Raw genomic sequence first — 16622 nt, 5'->3', positions numbered from 1 at the left:
TCCTTGACTGCTATAAGCTCAGCTTCTTGGTTGATGGGCCCGCTTGGGAACGTCATGATCCCTGTGCGCTCCCTGATGCAGATTGGGGCGGTTGGAATATGCGCTGTAGCGACGGCGCAATTTTGCCCCCGGCCTGCGAAGAGTTGGTTTAGTGATAGTTTGTAACTAGAGTGCCGGTGCGAGACAGAATTCGACACCAGCCACTTGGGCCGTATAGATGACGTGCACGGAAACAGCAGGTCTCGCGGACGATCTTTAACAATATGCAGTAATTTTACTGCTGCAAGTGTCGGGGGAGTTGTCACGTAGAAGCTTCTTGTCCGTTCAGTTGTTGACTGCCCGCGCCTTCTGCCCCGCATTCTGTTAGTTGGATTTAAGCTGGTGCTGGACTGCACCTTGCTGCACCCCCAGAGCAAGCGTTATTCCACAACAGATCCGGCGGCCGTGTGAGTGCTATGACCAATCCGATGGGCGGTCCGCAGTTGAATAAATATTTTTCATAATATCATGCCACATAACTATCCCACGCCAAAGATAACCATGTCTCACGTACAAAGCAGGCGGCCGCATCGAGGTCGTGGGGACCAGCGACCCTGTGACGTGTGCCGAAAGCGCAAGGCGAGATGCGTGGTCCGCGACGATGGCGGCTGCGACCAATGCAACAAAATTCGGGTTGCCTGCACTTACGATGATCCGCCCAGAACATATAACCCAAAAGCCACGCAACCACCGATGACCAATGTGCGTGCTACTCCGTCACCAGTGGATGTCGAGAACTTTGCATGGGACGACAACCACGACGACGACGTCTTTCTGGGCATGGGCGCCTTTCCGTCCGGCTTACATGCAGAAGCAGCAGCAGCTTATCCAAATTTCCCCCTCGATGTACCGCAGTTCGGTGCGCTGCTTGACCCCTTCCAAAACAATGCATTCCTGCTCGGCCCTTCCTCAGATCCTGATCCATTCTTCCGTGGCCGATATGCATTCGATGCCACTGGCTCTCACCAAGCTACCCTCCGCAGGTATCAGCGAGCTTCCGCAAGCAATGACGCTTTGTTTGCCATTACTCCCCAGCACAGGACAATGAAGATGGCGGATACGACTACGAGTGCACCTATCGAGCCCTTGGTTGATGACCTCCTTCCGTTTACCGCTCGGCTGTACAAACTCTTTGACAAGTTTGTGTATCCCGTCTTTCCCTTGCCCGTAAAGGATAGCTGGCAGAGCAGCACATCAACGCTCGGCGCTGCCGTCTGCGCCACGGCGCTGGGTTGGCGAGCGCACGACGCGACGCTCCCGTGGGCGCCTTTTGACATTGCAACGCCCGTCGTCACGGAGACGCCCGCACCAGACGCAGACTGTCTGCACAAGTATGTCTGGGCCTGCATCTCCAGAGAAATGCACGCGCCGTCTTATGACACCATCCAAGCGGCTCTGCTGCTGATTGAGAGGAGGATCCCGCTGACGGATCTTTGCGACAGCCCATTCAACTCGTCCCTCCAGGCGGCCATCACTTCGATGGCCTTTTCCCTCGGCTTGCATCGCAATCCGGACACGTGGGAGACTATCTCGGAGCCGCAGAAACAGAAGAGGAGAACGCTCTGGTGGCTGGTCTTTGTCGAGGACAGATGGGTGTCGGCTGCTGCCGGAAAGCCCGTCACGATTCGAGAGAATGACTATGACGTCGCGACACCGATTTTTACTTTCACCGGCTCATTTCTGGGAATTCATTTCGAATACTTGTTGTCGCTGACGTTTATTTTACAAGATATTCTGGACTCATTAATGTATTATCCTTCGACGCACTTGAAACTCGTCGAATCAGCTAAAACTAGTTCTAGGCACTGGAGATTTTGGTCTACACAAAACATCAACATCCCTGAGACTCTCAGCAAGGTCGGCGTCTTTCAAAATCGACTTGAGGCCTGGAGGAACTCCATTGGCGAGAACCCGGCTTTTCCCAGCGAGAGAGAGCCAGAGGGATCTGCCTACGGTGTGTTGATCGTTGCCCATCTGTACTGCCACTTGCTCCTCCAAAAGACACTCATCCGGGCGACAAGCGGCAGCGAAAAGTTTTCAGAAAGTTTCCAATCGGCATTGTCATTTTCCTTGACCATTTGCAAAGAATTGAGCGGCTTGGGACTCTCCGACTTTACGTCGTTTTGGTTTTCTTGTATTTTTTCTCCAACCACCAACGCAAGCGCCACTAGACTGGCTTCACTAACACGTACGGCAGGGTCACACTCACACTTTAATGCATTCTCCGAGTTTCTGCCGTACTTGATTTCAGTCGCCCCAACGGCAGCGGATCAGGCGTCGGCCAAAGAATCAGCCGCAAGACTCCGGCAATGGCTGTTCACGCATGGCAAGTACATCGACCTGGTGCGCGTGGCCATGAGCCGACTTGATTTATGTCTGGCAGCGGTCGACTCCGGAAACGTCCGACTCGCGGATGTAAATAGCGACCAATTGTATACATGAATGTGGTGGAGTTGGTTCTTGAGTAGAAAAAATACGCGCTGATGTAGGTAAAACTCAAAAAGTGAGGTAAATCACGTTATACTACCCGAGTTTTGTTTACCGACTTCTATACGAATAGCAATAACCATTATTATCGACTATAGTTATTTTGCCTCCAGCTTTGCGTCTAGTTTGTATGTATCCCACATGCCCTGGCAGGGATTCCCTGTAGAGACATGCATCTCTAAGCGGCTCAGATCATACACAACACAGGCTACTGTCACCGAGGTGCTCGTGGACGTTGCATGCTCGCACAAACTCTCTGGGAGCCCCGCATGGTCTTTAAAGGCATGCTGTATGTCTTTGACACCCAACTCCCCACTGCTAGCTCGCGCACTCTGCGCGAGACGCTGGTACAACCTTTTGTCTCTGTAGAACGACGAACCACCGCCATAGCCGTCTTTGATGTCAGACCGCGACAGCATGGCGGGCGAGACAAAATGATTCGCGTGCGTCAACAGCTGCAGCGGCCCGGAAACCGTGTCGATTGTGTCTGGGTGGATAATGAAGGCGTCGTGGGGAGTGAGCTCGACGTCCATGGTGATACCACTCCTGCAGCCAATCATGAGGTTGTTTGAGGTGTGGCGAGACATTCTCGACACGGTCCGAAGAGCCTGCCCGACATTGCCGCAATCCAGAATCATGCGGCGCGACAGGCTCACGGGCAGCACTGGCTTGCCGCTGGCCTCGTTCATCGCGGGGAAGAAGTCCTGGCTGGACCAGAGGCTGTTTGCGCAGACGGCCATGCCAAGCGAGTTCATGCCCGATCTCCCCAGCTGGCCAGCCTCTGTCAGCGCAATCGTTGAACGTGGTTGGCTGACATTATTGCTGCAAGGGTCGATGCTGTGGAGGATGATGATGGTGTCGTTGTCCTGCAGCCAGGGCGAAATGTCCCAGTTCTGGGCGACAAAAACACCTCCGCCCTCGCCGTCGGCCGGTTTGGTCACGAGAGACATGCTTGTGCACTCAGTTGGCCCTTGCTCGTTGCGCACATGGCGCGAGAGGTCGTATCTGGCATTCAGCATGACAATGTCCTCGAGGCTCGTCTTGGCCCCCTCGGCGATTCCACTCATCTCCTCCAGACCGCGGGGAAACTCTGCCGCGATGGCCGGGATGTAGTAATCGCGGACATACCTGTCAACAATGTCCTGGCTTGGCATCGACGGCAAGGACTTGTACTTTGAAATGTTGAAGTGGATCTTGGTGCTTGCTTGGGAGCCATGCTGCTGGCCGCGCTCAAATGGAGTACCCTTAACAAGGACATGCTGATAGCTATTTGTTGAGACTCTAGAAGGGGACATGATGGGAGCACACGCCGCGGTGCTGAGGGCGTAGATAGGGTACGACACGGCAGGCCAGCTTGCAGCGACGGGGTGGAGTGAATAGTCGGCCGTTTATATAAGTGACGAGGGACTTTTAGAAAGTAATTGGCGCTGAACGAGGTGATGGATCCATTATGAGCGTTGTCGGCATTTCTCCCCGGGGCCATCAGGTTGCCGTCGGAACATGGGGTGGCTTCAATGCATTAGCAAGACCACCACCGGCGGGCACGGCTGCTTTTACCCCCATGTTGTGTATCAAGCCCACGAAGCCATAGAAGACCAACAAGCTGGCGGCGAGCGGGTCCACGCCTCCTCCGTCGGCGAGCGGGTCTTGCGCGCGAATAGAGGCCCGTCGGCGAGCGGGGGCCACGATGCCACACAGTACACCGGCGGCCGGGCGGCGAGCGGGGGCGCCGGGTCCGGCCATCGGCGAACGGGTTGCGCTAGCTTGGCCCTCTAGGATAACTCCCAACAAGCACACTCAGCTGTCACCGGACGACAAGTGTATGGGGTCTTTTCGCGGAGAGAACGAAGTCAGTGATCGCGGGGAAGGCAAGTGGACACACCTGAGCTTAATTTAATTGTCAACCTTTTCCGCCAAAGCCACATGCCATGTGCTTAAATATCAGCTGCCCGAGACGAGTTTCTGGGTCAGAACACTTTCTGACTCGGGCAGCCCATCTGAGATGGAAACAATGGCAAAGACTTCCAACGAGAATATCGCCAAGGTAGTCACCATGGATGAGCCCAGCATCTCCATGGTTGAAAAGGCCGCCGCGATTGACCTTCAGAATGCCGACCTGGCCCTGCAGATTCTATACGACATTGACGTCTCGCCGGAAGAGGTCGCGGCCGTGGACGAAAAGGCATTTCTCAGCAAGGTTGACCTTCGCATGCTCCCCATTGTAAGTTGTCCACCCTTGTCCAACAACCCCCTCGAGAAAGCTCTTCTTCCAACACACGCATACATAGATGTTTACGGCGGTAATGCTATTTTCCTTTGACAAGAGTACGCTCAGCTACTCATCCGTCATGGGAATTCGAGACGACGCGCATCTCTCCTCTGGCGAATACGCATGGCTCGGCAGCATCTTCAGCCTCGGCTACCTCGTGTCCAACCTGCCCTGCGCCATCATGATCCAAAAGGCGCCCCTGTCCAAGTGGATCGTCGTCATGATGAGCATCTGGGGTGTCATCCTGGCCCTCATGGCGGTTGGCCGCAACTTTGGCCAGCTCTTTGCCATTCGTCTACTTTTAGGGTATGAAGACCAACAATCCCCCTACTCCATTTCCAAAACGTCCAGGAGAAGAAGAAAATTACTAAATTGGCTCTCTGCACTTTAGCATCTTTGAGGCCAGCATCACACCTACCTTTGTCGTCATCACCGGCATGTGGTACAAGCGCGACGAGCAGGCCAAGCGGCTCGGCATCTGGTACGCGGGCTCCGGGCTCGCCAGCGTTGTCGGCGCGCCCATTGCCTACGCGATTGACGGGAGCCCCAGGACTGGCGTCCTCGTGTCTTGGAAGTTTCTCTACGTTTTGTCGGGCGCATTGACCGTGCTAGTGGCCATTGTCTTCTTCTTCATGGTGCCCGACTCGCAAAGGTCGGCCTCGTTCCTGTCGCCCGCCGAAAAGGTCTACGCCATTGAGCGGCTTCGTGTCAACCAGCAGGGCATCGGCAACCGCAAGTTCAAGTGGTACCAGATGCGGGAGCTGCTTCTCGATCCCCGCACCTATCTCTTCTTCGGTATTCAATTTGTCGCCAACATTGGTTGGGGAGCGACGAGCACTTTTGTAAGTGAAACTGTCCATGCTTTGCTTATTCTTTCTACCAGCTAATGTGCTTTTCGTTTCCAAAAGTCGCCGCTCCTAATCAAAGCGCTGGGCTACTCTAGCCGCAACGCCTTGATTCTCAATATGCCCAAAGGAGCAGTCATCTTCGTCTCGGTTCTCGTCGCTTGCTATATGGCCGACAGGATGAAGGACAAGACACTCTGGGCCGCCATCAGCGCCACCATTGGCATGATTTTCGGCGCCTTGTGCTTTGGGCTTCAGCACAAAAGCTCTGCCGGGGCTTTGGCAGCGTTTTCGGTAAGATGCGACCAAAAAGCAAGCAAAGTTACATTGCATGCTGACCTGCTTCCCTCGTGTCTAGCTTAGCGAGGCATCTACGCCTCTCTACATTCTCACTTTCAGTATGGTGTCGGAGAATACCGCCGGTATGCTGATTCCTGCTGCAGCTTTCTTGTCGAAAATGGGCGACGCTAACCCGACCATGGCAGGCCACACGAAAAAGCTCCTCACAAATGCAATTCTCTTGGTTGGCTCAACCACTGGAACCCTGACCGGCCCGCAAATCACCAAGAATGTACGTCTTTTCTTTCTGCCTTTTGTCAGAGCCAAATCTAATTTGGTATCGTTTGCTGCAGGATCCGACGTATGCACGGGTCAAGGTGCTAATCACTGTATGCCCGGCTATTTGCCTCGTCTTCATCATGCTACTGCGATTTCTCAACATGCGCGCCAATCGTCGTCGCGATGCTGCCCAGGCCGCCCAAGGCTACAATCATGTTGAGAACAGCGAGTTTCTGGACTTGACAGATGTTGAAAACCCCGAGTTCCGATATGCAAAGGTACGTTTCTTGTGTCTTTCTATAATTGTATGGGATGAGAAACTGATTTCAATTTGAATAGTAAATATGAGAGGGATCTATATCAACATAGAGAGAGTACCATGTAAAGCTTAACCAAGATAAATACTGTAGCATGCGCAGCAGTGTCCATCACCAACCGCTAAATTCTCCTCTTGTAGGGTCTAAAGTGACGAGGATAGAGTGCAGATAAGGAGTCAATTAAAACAGCAAAGACTTCATAGAGCCTCGCTGCCTAAAAAGAAGGTATTTTTTTTCTTTCAGATTAAAACTTTTCCATGAAAATGGGCAAAGATAGGTTCGGCAGGGAGCGTAACTTAGGGTCTAGCGATCGAGGGCTTGGCTCTGGCACTAATTGACTCGCAGGTTAGCGTTTCATGTAACTGACGAGCGCTGCAACATGACTCCTGTAAACTTACCATTTGCCAGTACACGCTGCGTTTAGCAAGAAGTTCTTGGTGATTGCCCTTCTCTAGTAATTTCCCGTCGCCAAGGACAAAAATGACATCGGCGTTTTGCACCGTCGCGAGCCGGTGCGCAACGGCCACCATGGTACGCCCCTTGCCTGCGCGCTCAAACGCCGCCTGCACCTGTTTCTCGCTCTCTGAATCCAGCGCACTGGTGGCCTCGTCGAGCAGCAAAATGTCGGGATTGCGGATGAGAGCACGCGCGATAGATACGCGTTGCCTCTGCCCTCCTGAGAGAGACACGCCACGCGAGCCAATGTCGGTGTTGTAGCCTTCGGGAAGCGACACGATAAAGTCGTGGATCGATGCTTGGCGGCATACTTCATAAATCATTTCGTCCGTGACAGTAGATTCGTCGACCCCGAGAAGAATGTTCTCGCGCAGTGTGCCTTTGAAACAGTTAATAAAATGGGCTATTTCGATTTCATTCTTCATCTTCATCTTTGATCGGGGACATTGCTGCCCGTACCTTGGATTAAGCTGGACTCTTGCGCTACCAGCGAGAGGCGGCTGCGATACGCGTACACATTGCTCAAAGTAATGTCCCTGCCATCGCAGAGGATGCGACCGTGATCAAGATCGTAAAATCTGTATCTCGAAGAAAAAGTATTAGTGCTGCAAGTCAAGACGTCCCCATTCCGGACTAGGCGTGCTCTACTCGCCGTTGAAGCAGGGAAATAATGCTTGATTTTCCGCATCCAGATGCACCGACCAAGGCTGCGAACTGGCCCTTCTCGATTGTGAGACAGAGGTCTTTGAACACTGGCGCGTCTCGAGTAGGATATCTGAAGGTGATGTTATCCAACTCAATCTTCATGCCGTTACCGTCAGTCGTAACCGACTCGCGGCTGGCAGCCGGGTCGTCCTTCACTTGACTGTCCCTCAGACCAAGTATACGCTTGGCCGCTCCACCGGCTTGGGCTACGTTGGGACCAAAGCCGAGTGCTCTCCCCGTCGTCTCACCCGCGTTCAGCACCGAAATGAAGCACACAAAAAAGCTCTCCAGGCCGAATTCACCGTGAAGGAGAAGCCGTCCACCATACCAAAGTATTAAAGCCTGGCACCCGATAGTCGCGCTATCCGAAAAAGCAAACAAAAGCGTCACCCAACGAGCCTCTTTATAGGCGTCCGTAACATGGCCTTGGGCAAGCTTACGGAATCGCTCGCAAAAAGCATCCTCTAGCGTGAAGGACGTTACAGTCCGGAAAGCACCAATAGCCTCCGATGCGAATTTAGAACTGTCCGCGAACACGGCGTGGCTCATTTCATCGAATTTGATTTCGTAACGAATTCGCCAGTAGCCAGTGCCAAATAGAATCGGGACAACAACGAAAAAAGACACAAGCGCTAGCTTCCAAGCAAAGACGAATGCGATGGTCAGAGACCCAATCAAGGTGAACAGTGCAACGAATACGCTCGCCATGTTTGTCCCGAGCACTTCTTCCAGCTGTTTTGGATCTGTTGCGCTACGAGCCGTCATCGTGCCTTGAGAATGATCGTCTTCGTCAAAGAAAGCAATTTTCTGATACAGAATGGATGAGAAATATTGCTTCTGGTACTTGGCACGAATGTTGGTGGCAGTACGATTGGCAAACAGAAACGTCGCAAAGTAGCTGGCACCGGTGGCGATAGCCAGGACAGTCCACATGAGGGACCAGAATGCGCTCTCATGCTGAACTTTGACAGCGTCCGGAAAGTAACTGAAGACAATGATGACCTTGGCAAAGAGCCATGCCTGGAAAGGAATGCCGGCACCGGAGCAGGCAGCAAAGACAAGGGCCAGAACCATCATCCACCAATTCGACTTAGTTTCATATAAGAAGCGGCCAAAGGTGGAAAACAAATTTCTGTCGTGTGTGCTGTTCTTGCCCTCCTCTACCACCCCTTCTGCCTTTGCAGACTCGGCACGACTCTTTTCTTGTATCAAGGAAGCGTGCTTTTCCTTCTCCTGCACGTTGTCCGCCTCGGCAACCTCTCCCAACGATAGTGACTGAGCATGAACAAGGCTGTGGTAGAGGCCGTTTTCATCAGCGAGAAGGCTTTCATGGGTGCCGGACTCGACAACTTGTCCCTGCCTCAGCACTACAATTCTGTCTGCTTTTTTTATGGTAGAAAGGCGATGAGCGATTGTGATTGTGGTCCTGTTTTTTGACACCCTATCCAGGGCCGCCTGCACGATTCCCTCGCCTCGTACATCAATTGCACTCGTCGCTTCGTCGAGTATGAGAATTGAGGGCTGTCGGATGATGGCGCGAGCAATAGCGATACGTTGACGCTGACCACCGGAGAGCTTAGTACCACTGTCACCGACGGATGTGTCATAGCCTCCTCTGAGCTTCTCGATAAACTCATCTGCATACGCTTCTCTGCACGCCTCCCGGACCATTTGTCTCTTTTTGTTTTCCGGTTCATTTTCCCACTTCGTTCCGACAAGGCCACTAACGACATTGCTGTAGATAGTGTCGTTGAATAGAAACGGCTCCTGCTGAACAAGACCAATCTGCGACCGCCACCACTTGACGTTGACTTCATCTAAGGAGTGACCGCAAATGGAAACTCGGCCACGCAGTTCTATAGGCGGACCGGTGTTGTCATCTGCATTAGCCCCTGGATTCAATTCCTGACCATTATTACCGCTGTTGTCATCACCCTTCTTGCTGCCCGGCTTTTCTTTTTTTTTCTCGACAGTTTTGGGAATGATGTGCTGGCTCTTGAGATTGTACCAGCGTTCTAGAAGCCCGACAATCGTGCTTTTTCCGCAGCCAGAGGGCCCAACAAGAGCTGTAACTTTACCCTTTTCGAGCGTTAGACTCAGATTGTCAAGAATCTTGACGCGCGGACGGCTAGGGTAGGCAAAGGTTACGTTCTCTAGAACGAGATCCTCGGTCGCCGATACGTCCTGACCCGTAAGATGGCCGGGCTCGGGCCGGGGCGCATCGATAACGGTAAAGAATTCGCAAGCTGCAACCATGGCCTTGCTAATTGCCAGAAGAGGTCCCGAAGTGCGCTCCATTGAAGCCACTATCATCATGACGGAAAACAGTACACTGATAAAAGGTCAGAAGTGCATCGCCTTTTTTTTTCAATTCCCTGTTACAACAAAGAAGAAGTATAGACTTACATGACAATGGCCCCAAGCTCGCTGATCTTGTGTTCAACTAAAAGCTTGGTGCCGTACCAAAACGCCAGACCAAAAGCAGCATAACTGCTAAAAAACTAATGTGGGTTGTCATGTTAGAGGGTGATGACTGTCGCGCGCGGAGAATAGAAGTACTTGGACATACAATCAAACCAAACTGAGTGGCAATCAATGGACCGACAGACTGTGCGTGTTTCTTGGCCTCATCCACGAACCGACCGTATTTGGTGCTAATTCGAGCTTCGGCACCGCATGCTACAACCATTCTCAAACTACTCAGAGCCTCGCTAGCGATTGAGGTAGACTTGGCGTCAGACTATAATCACCAATTCATCAGTATTTAAGACAAGGGAATTGAAGGGACAAAATACCTGGCCTTGGAGTGTGCTGCCTTTTGTAATAGCTGGAAGAGCGATGCTGACGCACAGCACAATAAAGACGACTGCAGTGAATGTGACGAGAGAAAGCTGCCAGCTGTAGACAAAGGCAACAATAATGGAAGCAACCAGGGTGGCATTGAACTCCAAAAATACACCAAGCTTTTCGGAAATTCCGAGCTGCACAGTGTTGCTGGAAGAGGTGATGACGGCGGTTGCGTATCCAGGAGGCATCGAGTCCAGCACATGGACGCTCTGGGAGAAGATGGCATTGAGAAAATCCTGTCGAATCGCGGCGGAGATTCGAAGGCCAATCATACGGAAAGCAAGCTAAAATCGTATGAGAAAGTGAATGCGAGCTGGGCGCAACGTAGAGAAGCATTGGTACGTACCTTGCTGATGTAGCTCAAAATTAGGCGGCCAAGAAACAGACCCAGCATATAAAGACTAATTAAAGCAAAAGATTAGTATTGACTGATAACGGGAGGCTTGCTTTCGCAATGACGGAAAGGACATGAAGTATACGAGAATCGGTTTAGCTGACTTTGAAACTGGCCCTCGGCGAGTGTCTCCGTTCCAGCATACGCAGAGAACTGCGTGGTGAATTTGCCTGCATGCATATGCGACGTCAGAAAAAGAATCAAACTCGATGCCCTTCTTTTCTTACCAAAGACGACGTTTAGTAGAGGTATTGTCACGCCGGAGCCGATCGCGGCAGCAGCACCAGCAGCGTACGCCACGAAGTCCCATGTGTTGGCATACTTGAATAATCGCTGCAGCGCTTGGGTTAGCCAATTGTCGTCAGGGCAGAGATGGCGGAGCCTTGTGGCAGTGGTCATACCAAGTAGTCTTGAAAGGTAGCCTCTCGCTGGGGGCCAGCGTTGTCATCAGCATTCGGGGTCGGCTGTTCCTTGCTACCAGCGGGCAATGATCTGCTTGCCTTGTCGGCCACAGCTTGCTTGTCGACTGCACCTTGTTCCATGGTGAAAGCTCAGTAGGTAGCAATGCAAAACTTGTCGGCAGCGTGCGACACGGAGCCGGCAGATCAAGATGCGGCGAAGGGGAGAAGAACTGGATGCAGATGCTTTTGTTCTCAGCTGGCAAGATGAACAAATGCAGCATAAAAATATCAGTAATATGATGGAGCATTCATAGTAGGCAGTGCAACAGCAAGGCTGGGTTGGTACGTACCTATTTTTTGACGTGTGACATGCTTTGGTGTTTGCGTCTCTGTCGGGCTCCCGGCTGCACTAGACTCCACCATCAGTCGGGCTCAGACAACACTCCGAGAGCCCGTCATGGGCAGAATAATGCAGATATACGGATAGGCCATCCTAAATACTGGGTAATAAGGATCGGCAAATTTTACGACCCCGGCTTGTGCCTACCAGGCATGCCTCTAGCTACTGGTAGCAGGGCTCCACGTCATCGAACGCGGGTACAAACCACCGTGGCTTCAACAAGGATCAGCATCTTAGCGGCAAACAGTGGCATGGTAAGACGCCGGTAAGGGGTGAACATTCTCTCTTTTTCTTTGTCATTGCTCACCGCTTAGCGCTCTGCTTCAGAAACCTTTTGCGACCCTCGCGACCTCACGGCCGTCGCTGCCAGCCTACCCAGTAGCCGCCTTATGCACCGCCCACCTTTTTGACTCGTCCAAAGGCACAGAATACGAAAATAGCCCGGTAATTAAACACCCAATTAGCCTAGCCAGCGGGCGATATCCAGGCGTGGCCCATAGATAGCCGTCGCGCTAGTCGGTGCCGTGGCTGGGTCTTCAGCTCTAGGTATTCTTCAGGGTTCAGTCTTGCAGCACTCAATTACAGTGCTATATAGTGGAAGTATTAGGTAGATTAAGTACGGCATTCTGCGATATGTGAAACATTAGACGACTGCTAAAAAAAGGTGATGAGCGTGAGGAGGAATGCGACAGAGATGTCACGCCATCCTCACACAATTACAGTAACTCTCTTGCCAACTCCCTCTTGTCTAAGACTCGACCACTTTCAATCAGCTCTATCAAACCGCAATGGACGCTCACATCTAGACCCGTGCCCAAGAAATCGGCCATGTCGACGATCCAACCGTTCAAGTCTTGTATTTCTGTTCTTCTCCCCGCCTCCACGTCCTGAAGCATCGAGCTTCGGTGCTCACTGATTTTGCGACCGAATGCATACATCTTCGCCTTTAGAACAGGCTGCGAAAACCTGACGGTCAGCTTTCGGCGGATATTTGCAAAATTCTTGTAGTAGTCGTCGGCGCCTGGTATGAGTCGCTGCACCGTCTCCGCATAGGAAGTGACGATGTCGAGGCTGGCGTGGTGGTTGATTAGCGCTTGGATTACAGCGCTCGCTTGCCACAGGAGCTTGTCGAGTACACGCGCAAGGGAATCCTCCGAGGCGTAGCTTGTGAACAATTCTCCCGTTTTGCATCGTAGCAAAGCTGTGAGCGGATTTATTGTGGCATTTGTGACAAGCTTCTCCAGCTGGATTAACCACAATTCGCCAGCGCAGACCAATTTCGTGTCAAGATGAGGTGTAGTGCTGATGTAGTGGGAGAAAGAGCTGCCCCATTTCCACTTCGCCTTTTTCTTTTTTGTGTGTCCCTCATAAGGTAGCGGTGGCCCTGAACTATACAGGATCGGCCCAATGGACGCGTCGGCGGGAGCGGCGTGAATGCTCAAGAAGGGCCCTGCTGATGACACGCCATGGTTCACCACACAGGCTGAGAAGGTCGGCGTATCATTGAAATCATACCGATGGGCAAGATACAGGGGGCCGTACGGAGGCCACAGCTTGCTCACGCCGTTCTGTGCAAAGACAACAGAGCTCAATCGCCCCAAGTATCGGCGGAATCGATCTACTTCGGCCAATCCAGCATCAGCCTTCGTCGATATGAACACTTTGCCCAAAGTGCCTCCGTTTGCCACCTCTCTCACAGGGCCGTATTGAGGTTTGGCTTCTGTCCACCATTCGATGTTGAACCGCTTGCTTTTGAGCATCCTGCCGCCATCTCGGTCGGCAAGCACTACCCCATCACACGTGAGCCATTGTGATAAAAGTTCTTTCCGATGGACAACCAGAGTGATGGGCAGGGCGTCGGTATGTCTGGACATGTAGCTAGCATAGAGTCTGCCAATGTTGCCAGGGCCGACAATGAAAATGCGGTCGTCAGAGTCCGGTGTCGAGTCGTTCGGGTCGGCAGCAGCATGGTTTCCGTACTCACTACCAGAAGCTTTCACAAAACCCCCCCCCGATAGCGGACTAATGTTCTCGGGACACCAAGCAAATAGTTTCGGCGGTGGTTTTGTATCAGCTAGAAGCGTGACTAGCCAGTTGGGATGCGGCGGAGAGACCATCGCGTCGTAAAAGCCGGCGAACTGAGCAGATGCGACTGCTAGATTGCTGCGAAAACTCAGCAAGCTTTACTTCAAGCTAATTTGTAGAGCCAAACCTGGAAAACTGGCATCGTGGTAGTGGAGCTGGGCGGGAGAAGGAGGTGCTTTGCATCAAGACAGCGTCGAAACGTGGTAAAGCAACGTCAGAACATGACTGGAATAGCTTACAGTGCGGCTCAGCAATCTGTTCAAGCCAATATCGTATTTTGACGGCTGGGCGCCAAGACGACCGCATGTTGCTGGCTCCGTTGCTCTGCATGCATTTACTTACATGCACGAGCTGAAAGCTTCATAATGCAGTGTGAATCTGGCATGTTTCACGACTTCCTGCTGTTACTGAGACATTTATGCATTTGAGACAACAATCCTGGGCACGTTTAGAGATATTCAGGCCATAAATTACGCGCTGTCGAATCAACACACTCTGGGCTTTGCAAGCAGCGCGAGGGCCGCTTCTGAATGGAGTCACCTATCACAAACACCCCAGATGAAGTGATAACGAGGTGCTGCGCTGTTTGGCACATCCCAAGACATAAATTACATGTCATTGTCACATGGAAAGTACTGATCGACGTGTTCAGAATCGGCTGTGATCAAGGAAAGCTCAGCAGCTCTGGCTAAACTGGACCTAGAGCGGCAGATCATAAGTCTCAAAGATGGCTCCTTTGAAGGGGCCTGGGTAGACTATGAGGGGATTCGGAATTTTCAGTAAGTTCCATAAGCCATCTGTTCAAGCAATCGGCTACGGATCACGAAAAATCATCCCATCTATCCCTGCTTTCAGCTGCATATGCGGCTTGTGCCACACTCCACCCACATTTGTGTTATACAGAGTACTCCGTACACTTCCTGCGTCGCCTTAGCCGAGACATGCGGCTACATCCGAGATAGCGGACCCAGCCAAAAGCAAGTATACCTTCGGAACCACTTCCTCCTGCTAAGAAGTGCCGAATTCACTGGCTGCATCGAAGACCATGAACGCCACGGGCCGTGAAGGCAGCTGAAAGCCGGCTCTCGTGCTACACACCCCAAATGCGTCACCCCTGCCATTATATCTTGGTGTACGGCGAAATTCAGCTGCGGCGGGCCCGGCGGCTTGGGTTGACATGTGTCTGCGCCACACACTGAGCGCGATACAGCGCAATCATGCAGGTCTCTCACCGGGAGTAGGAAATATTTCGAAATTTCATATGAATAAGACCACGGGGCAGACTTGGCTTACACACAGAGCTTGGCTTTCCATACGGCATATGAACTGTTGGCGGAATATGACAGGCTGGTATTCCCGCCTCATAAGACAAGTCGCCCGTTTTGCACGAGTACAATCTCCGTTCACCAAATTTTGCTATGTGGCTGGCTGAGCTGCAAATAAAATGCATAGTAGACGATTTTTTATCAATAATGAGACATTTCAATAACATTCGGTGTCATATAGCCTTCGCATCTTGGAGTCTTACAGCGTTTTGCTGTTGTGCTTGGTATCATATGCATCCAACCGGCCGCGAATATCCTTCTCCTATCCACTGGGAAAGAAGATGTACACTGCAGGGATCTAGAACGCTGAGACTTTACAAGACAATCCCAGACGATTTGATGGTCTAGCTAGCATGCAAGCTGCTTGGCAGTGGCAGAAGGATATTGCCTGCCGCTCGATGCGAGTCTTGTATATGTAGAAGCGAAAGCCCAATGTCAAGAGGAAGAAAAAAGTCCTTTACCAAAGATTTGATACAAATCAGTTGATAGTAAATTATCGTCAGAAATACTATTATTTTATACGGCCCGTTGTTCATAAACGTCTGTTCCAGGCATTCCCATGGAGTCACCCAACAACGCTAACACCGGGCAACTGTGCCCAACCATGCCGCACATGACGGCAAGTGGCACGCTTGATCTGTCAAAAGATCTTTGCCAGGAAATTACTCGTCATTTCGGCTTGGACCGAAATGTGATCGAAGCTATTTCACCGTGTACGCCATTCCAGCGCGACGTGGTCAATTGTGCTTCCAACGAAGGCCGACACGCCATAGGCAATGCCGTGTACGAGGTCTCCGAAGACGTCGATGCCGATAGACTGGCTGCCGCGTGGAAAGATAGCGTGCAATGTACTCCGGCTCTGCGAGCCTGTATATTTACTTCGAAAGCCGGTGACTCTTTTCAGCTCGTTCTGAGAGAAAGCTTTGTTTTCGCACGAATGTCCTGGACATCTGCAAGCCTCAAGTCCACAATAATGAGAGACGAAGCCTCCGCTGCTGTTGCTGGCCCGCGCTGCAACCGATTCGTTCTTCTTGGAGAGCCGAATACCAAGCGAGTTCTCATCTGGACATTCAGCCATGCTTTCGTGGACACTGCGTTCCGGGGCCGTATCCTCAAGCAGGTCCTCGCAGCGTACAAGGACGAACATGGTCGGGTAGTCTCTCTTCCCCCAACACCTGAGCTGGTTGACTCCGAGGATGAGGGATATCCCGGCACGCCAGTGTCGGACGCAGCCGTGGGCATGTTGCGAGCTACGCTGTTTTGGCGAGAAAAGCTGGGCGGTCTGGATGCTTCCGTGTTCCCTCATTTGTCGTCCCACTTGACTGCTCCTGCCATCGACAAGGAGGCGAAACACCACATTCCATACCCACCCTCTGTCCAACACAAATAGTCCAACACTACTATATGCCAAACCGCGCTGGCAATTCTTCTCTCCCGCTATACTCAATCTTCCGAGGCTTTGTTTGGAGTATTGACCGAGCAGTTACATGGGGA

General features: G+C 52.0%; 6 protein-coding genes across 7 annotated transcripts; 3 read left to right on the top strand and 3 right to left on the bottom strand.

Moving 5' to 3' along the window:
• Positions 1-507: 507 nt before the first annotated feature.
• LMH87_000658 (uncharacterized protein) lies at positions 508-2481 on the top strand (the record flags this gene model as incomplete). The annotated part of the gene is made up of 4 exons (XM_056198606.1): positions 508-1370; positions 1482-1787; positions 1842-2173; positions 2237-2481. The coding sequence occupies 4 exons, from the start codon at positions 508-510 to the stop codon at positions 2479-2481; spliced, it is 1746 nt and encodes a 581-aa protein (XP_056055540.1).
• A 143-nt stretch (positions 2482-2624) lies between these two features.
• LMH87_000657 (uncharacterized protein) lies at positions 2625-3821 on the bottom strand (the record flags this gene model as incomplete). Of its 2 annotated transcripts, XM_056198604.1 has the most annotated exons (2): positions 2845-2858; positions 2906-3821. In XM_056198604.1, 2 exons carry the CDS (start codon positions 3819-3821, stop codon positions 2845-2847), a joined length of 930 nt encoding a protein of 309 aa, XP_056055538.1. The 2 variants fall into 2 exon arrangements, with proteins under 2 accessions (XP_056055539.1, XP_056055538.1); XM_056198605.1 differs by having other exon boundaries at positions 2625-3821.
• Positions 3822-4528: 707 nt separating this feature from the next.
• LMH87_000656 (uncharacterized protein) lies at positions 4529-6540 on the top strand (the record flags this gene model as incomplete). The annotated part of the gene is made up of 8 exons (XM_056198602.1): positions 4529-4747; positions 4815-5101; positions 5187-5637; positions 5704-5934; positions 5999-6062; positions 6126-6211; positions 6273-6476; positions 6538-6540. 8 exons carry the CDS (start codon positions 4529-4531, stop codon positions 6538-6540), a joined length of 1545 nt encoding a protein of 514 aa, XP_056055537.1.
• Positions 6541-6818: 278 nt separating this feature from the next.
• Positions 6819-11459, bottom strand: LMH87_000655 (uncharacterized protein; the record flags this gene model as incomplete). Its single annotated transcript, XM_056198601.1, has 11 exons — positions 6819-6845; positions 6914-7350; positions 7431-7549; positions 7624-10008; positions 10083-10177; positions 10246-10416; positions 10472-10807; positions 10870-10924; positions 11003-11087; positions 11145-11250; positions 11319-11459. 11 exons carry the CDS (start codon positions 11457-11459, stop codon positions 6819-6821), a joined length of 3957 nt encoding a protein of 1318 aa, XP_056055536.1.
• A 975-nt stretch (positions 11460-12434) lies between these two features.
• Positions 12435-13835, bottom strand: LMH87_000654 (uncharacterized protein; the record flags this gene model as incomplete). The annotated part of the gene is made up of 1 exon (XM_056198600.1): positions 12435-13835. The coding sequence occupies one exon, from the start codon at positions 13833-13835 to the stop codon at positions 12435-12437; it is 1401 nt and encodes a 466-aa protein (XP_056055535.1).
• Positions 13836-15741: 1906 nt separating this feature from the next.
• Positions 15742-16518, top strand: LMH87_000653 (uncharacterized protein; the record flags this gene model as incomplete). The annotated part of the gene is made up of 1 exon (XM_056198599.1): positions 15742-16518. The coding sequence occupies one exon, from the start codon at positions 15742-15744 to the stop codon at positions 16516-16518; it is 777 nt and encodes a 258-aa protein (XP_056055534.1).
• Positions 16519-16622: the final 104 nt, after the last annotated feature.

This window comes from Akanthomyces muscarius, chromosome 6 (assembly GCF_028009165.1).
Source record: "Akanthomyces muscarius strain Ve6 chromosome 6, whole genome shotgun sequence".
Lineage (NCBI taxonomy): Eukaryota > Fungi > Ascomycota > Sordariomycetes > Hypocreales > Cordycipitaceae > Akanthomyces > Akanthomyces muscarius.
This window is presented reverse-complemented; position numbering and strand designations above follow the sequence as displayed.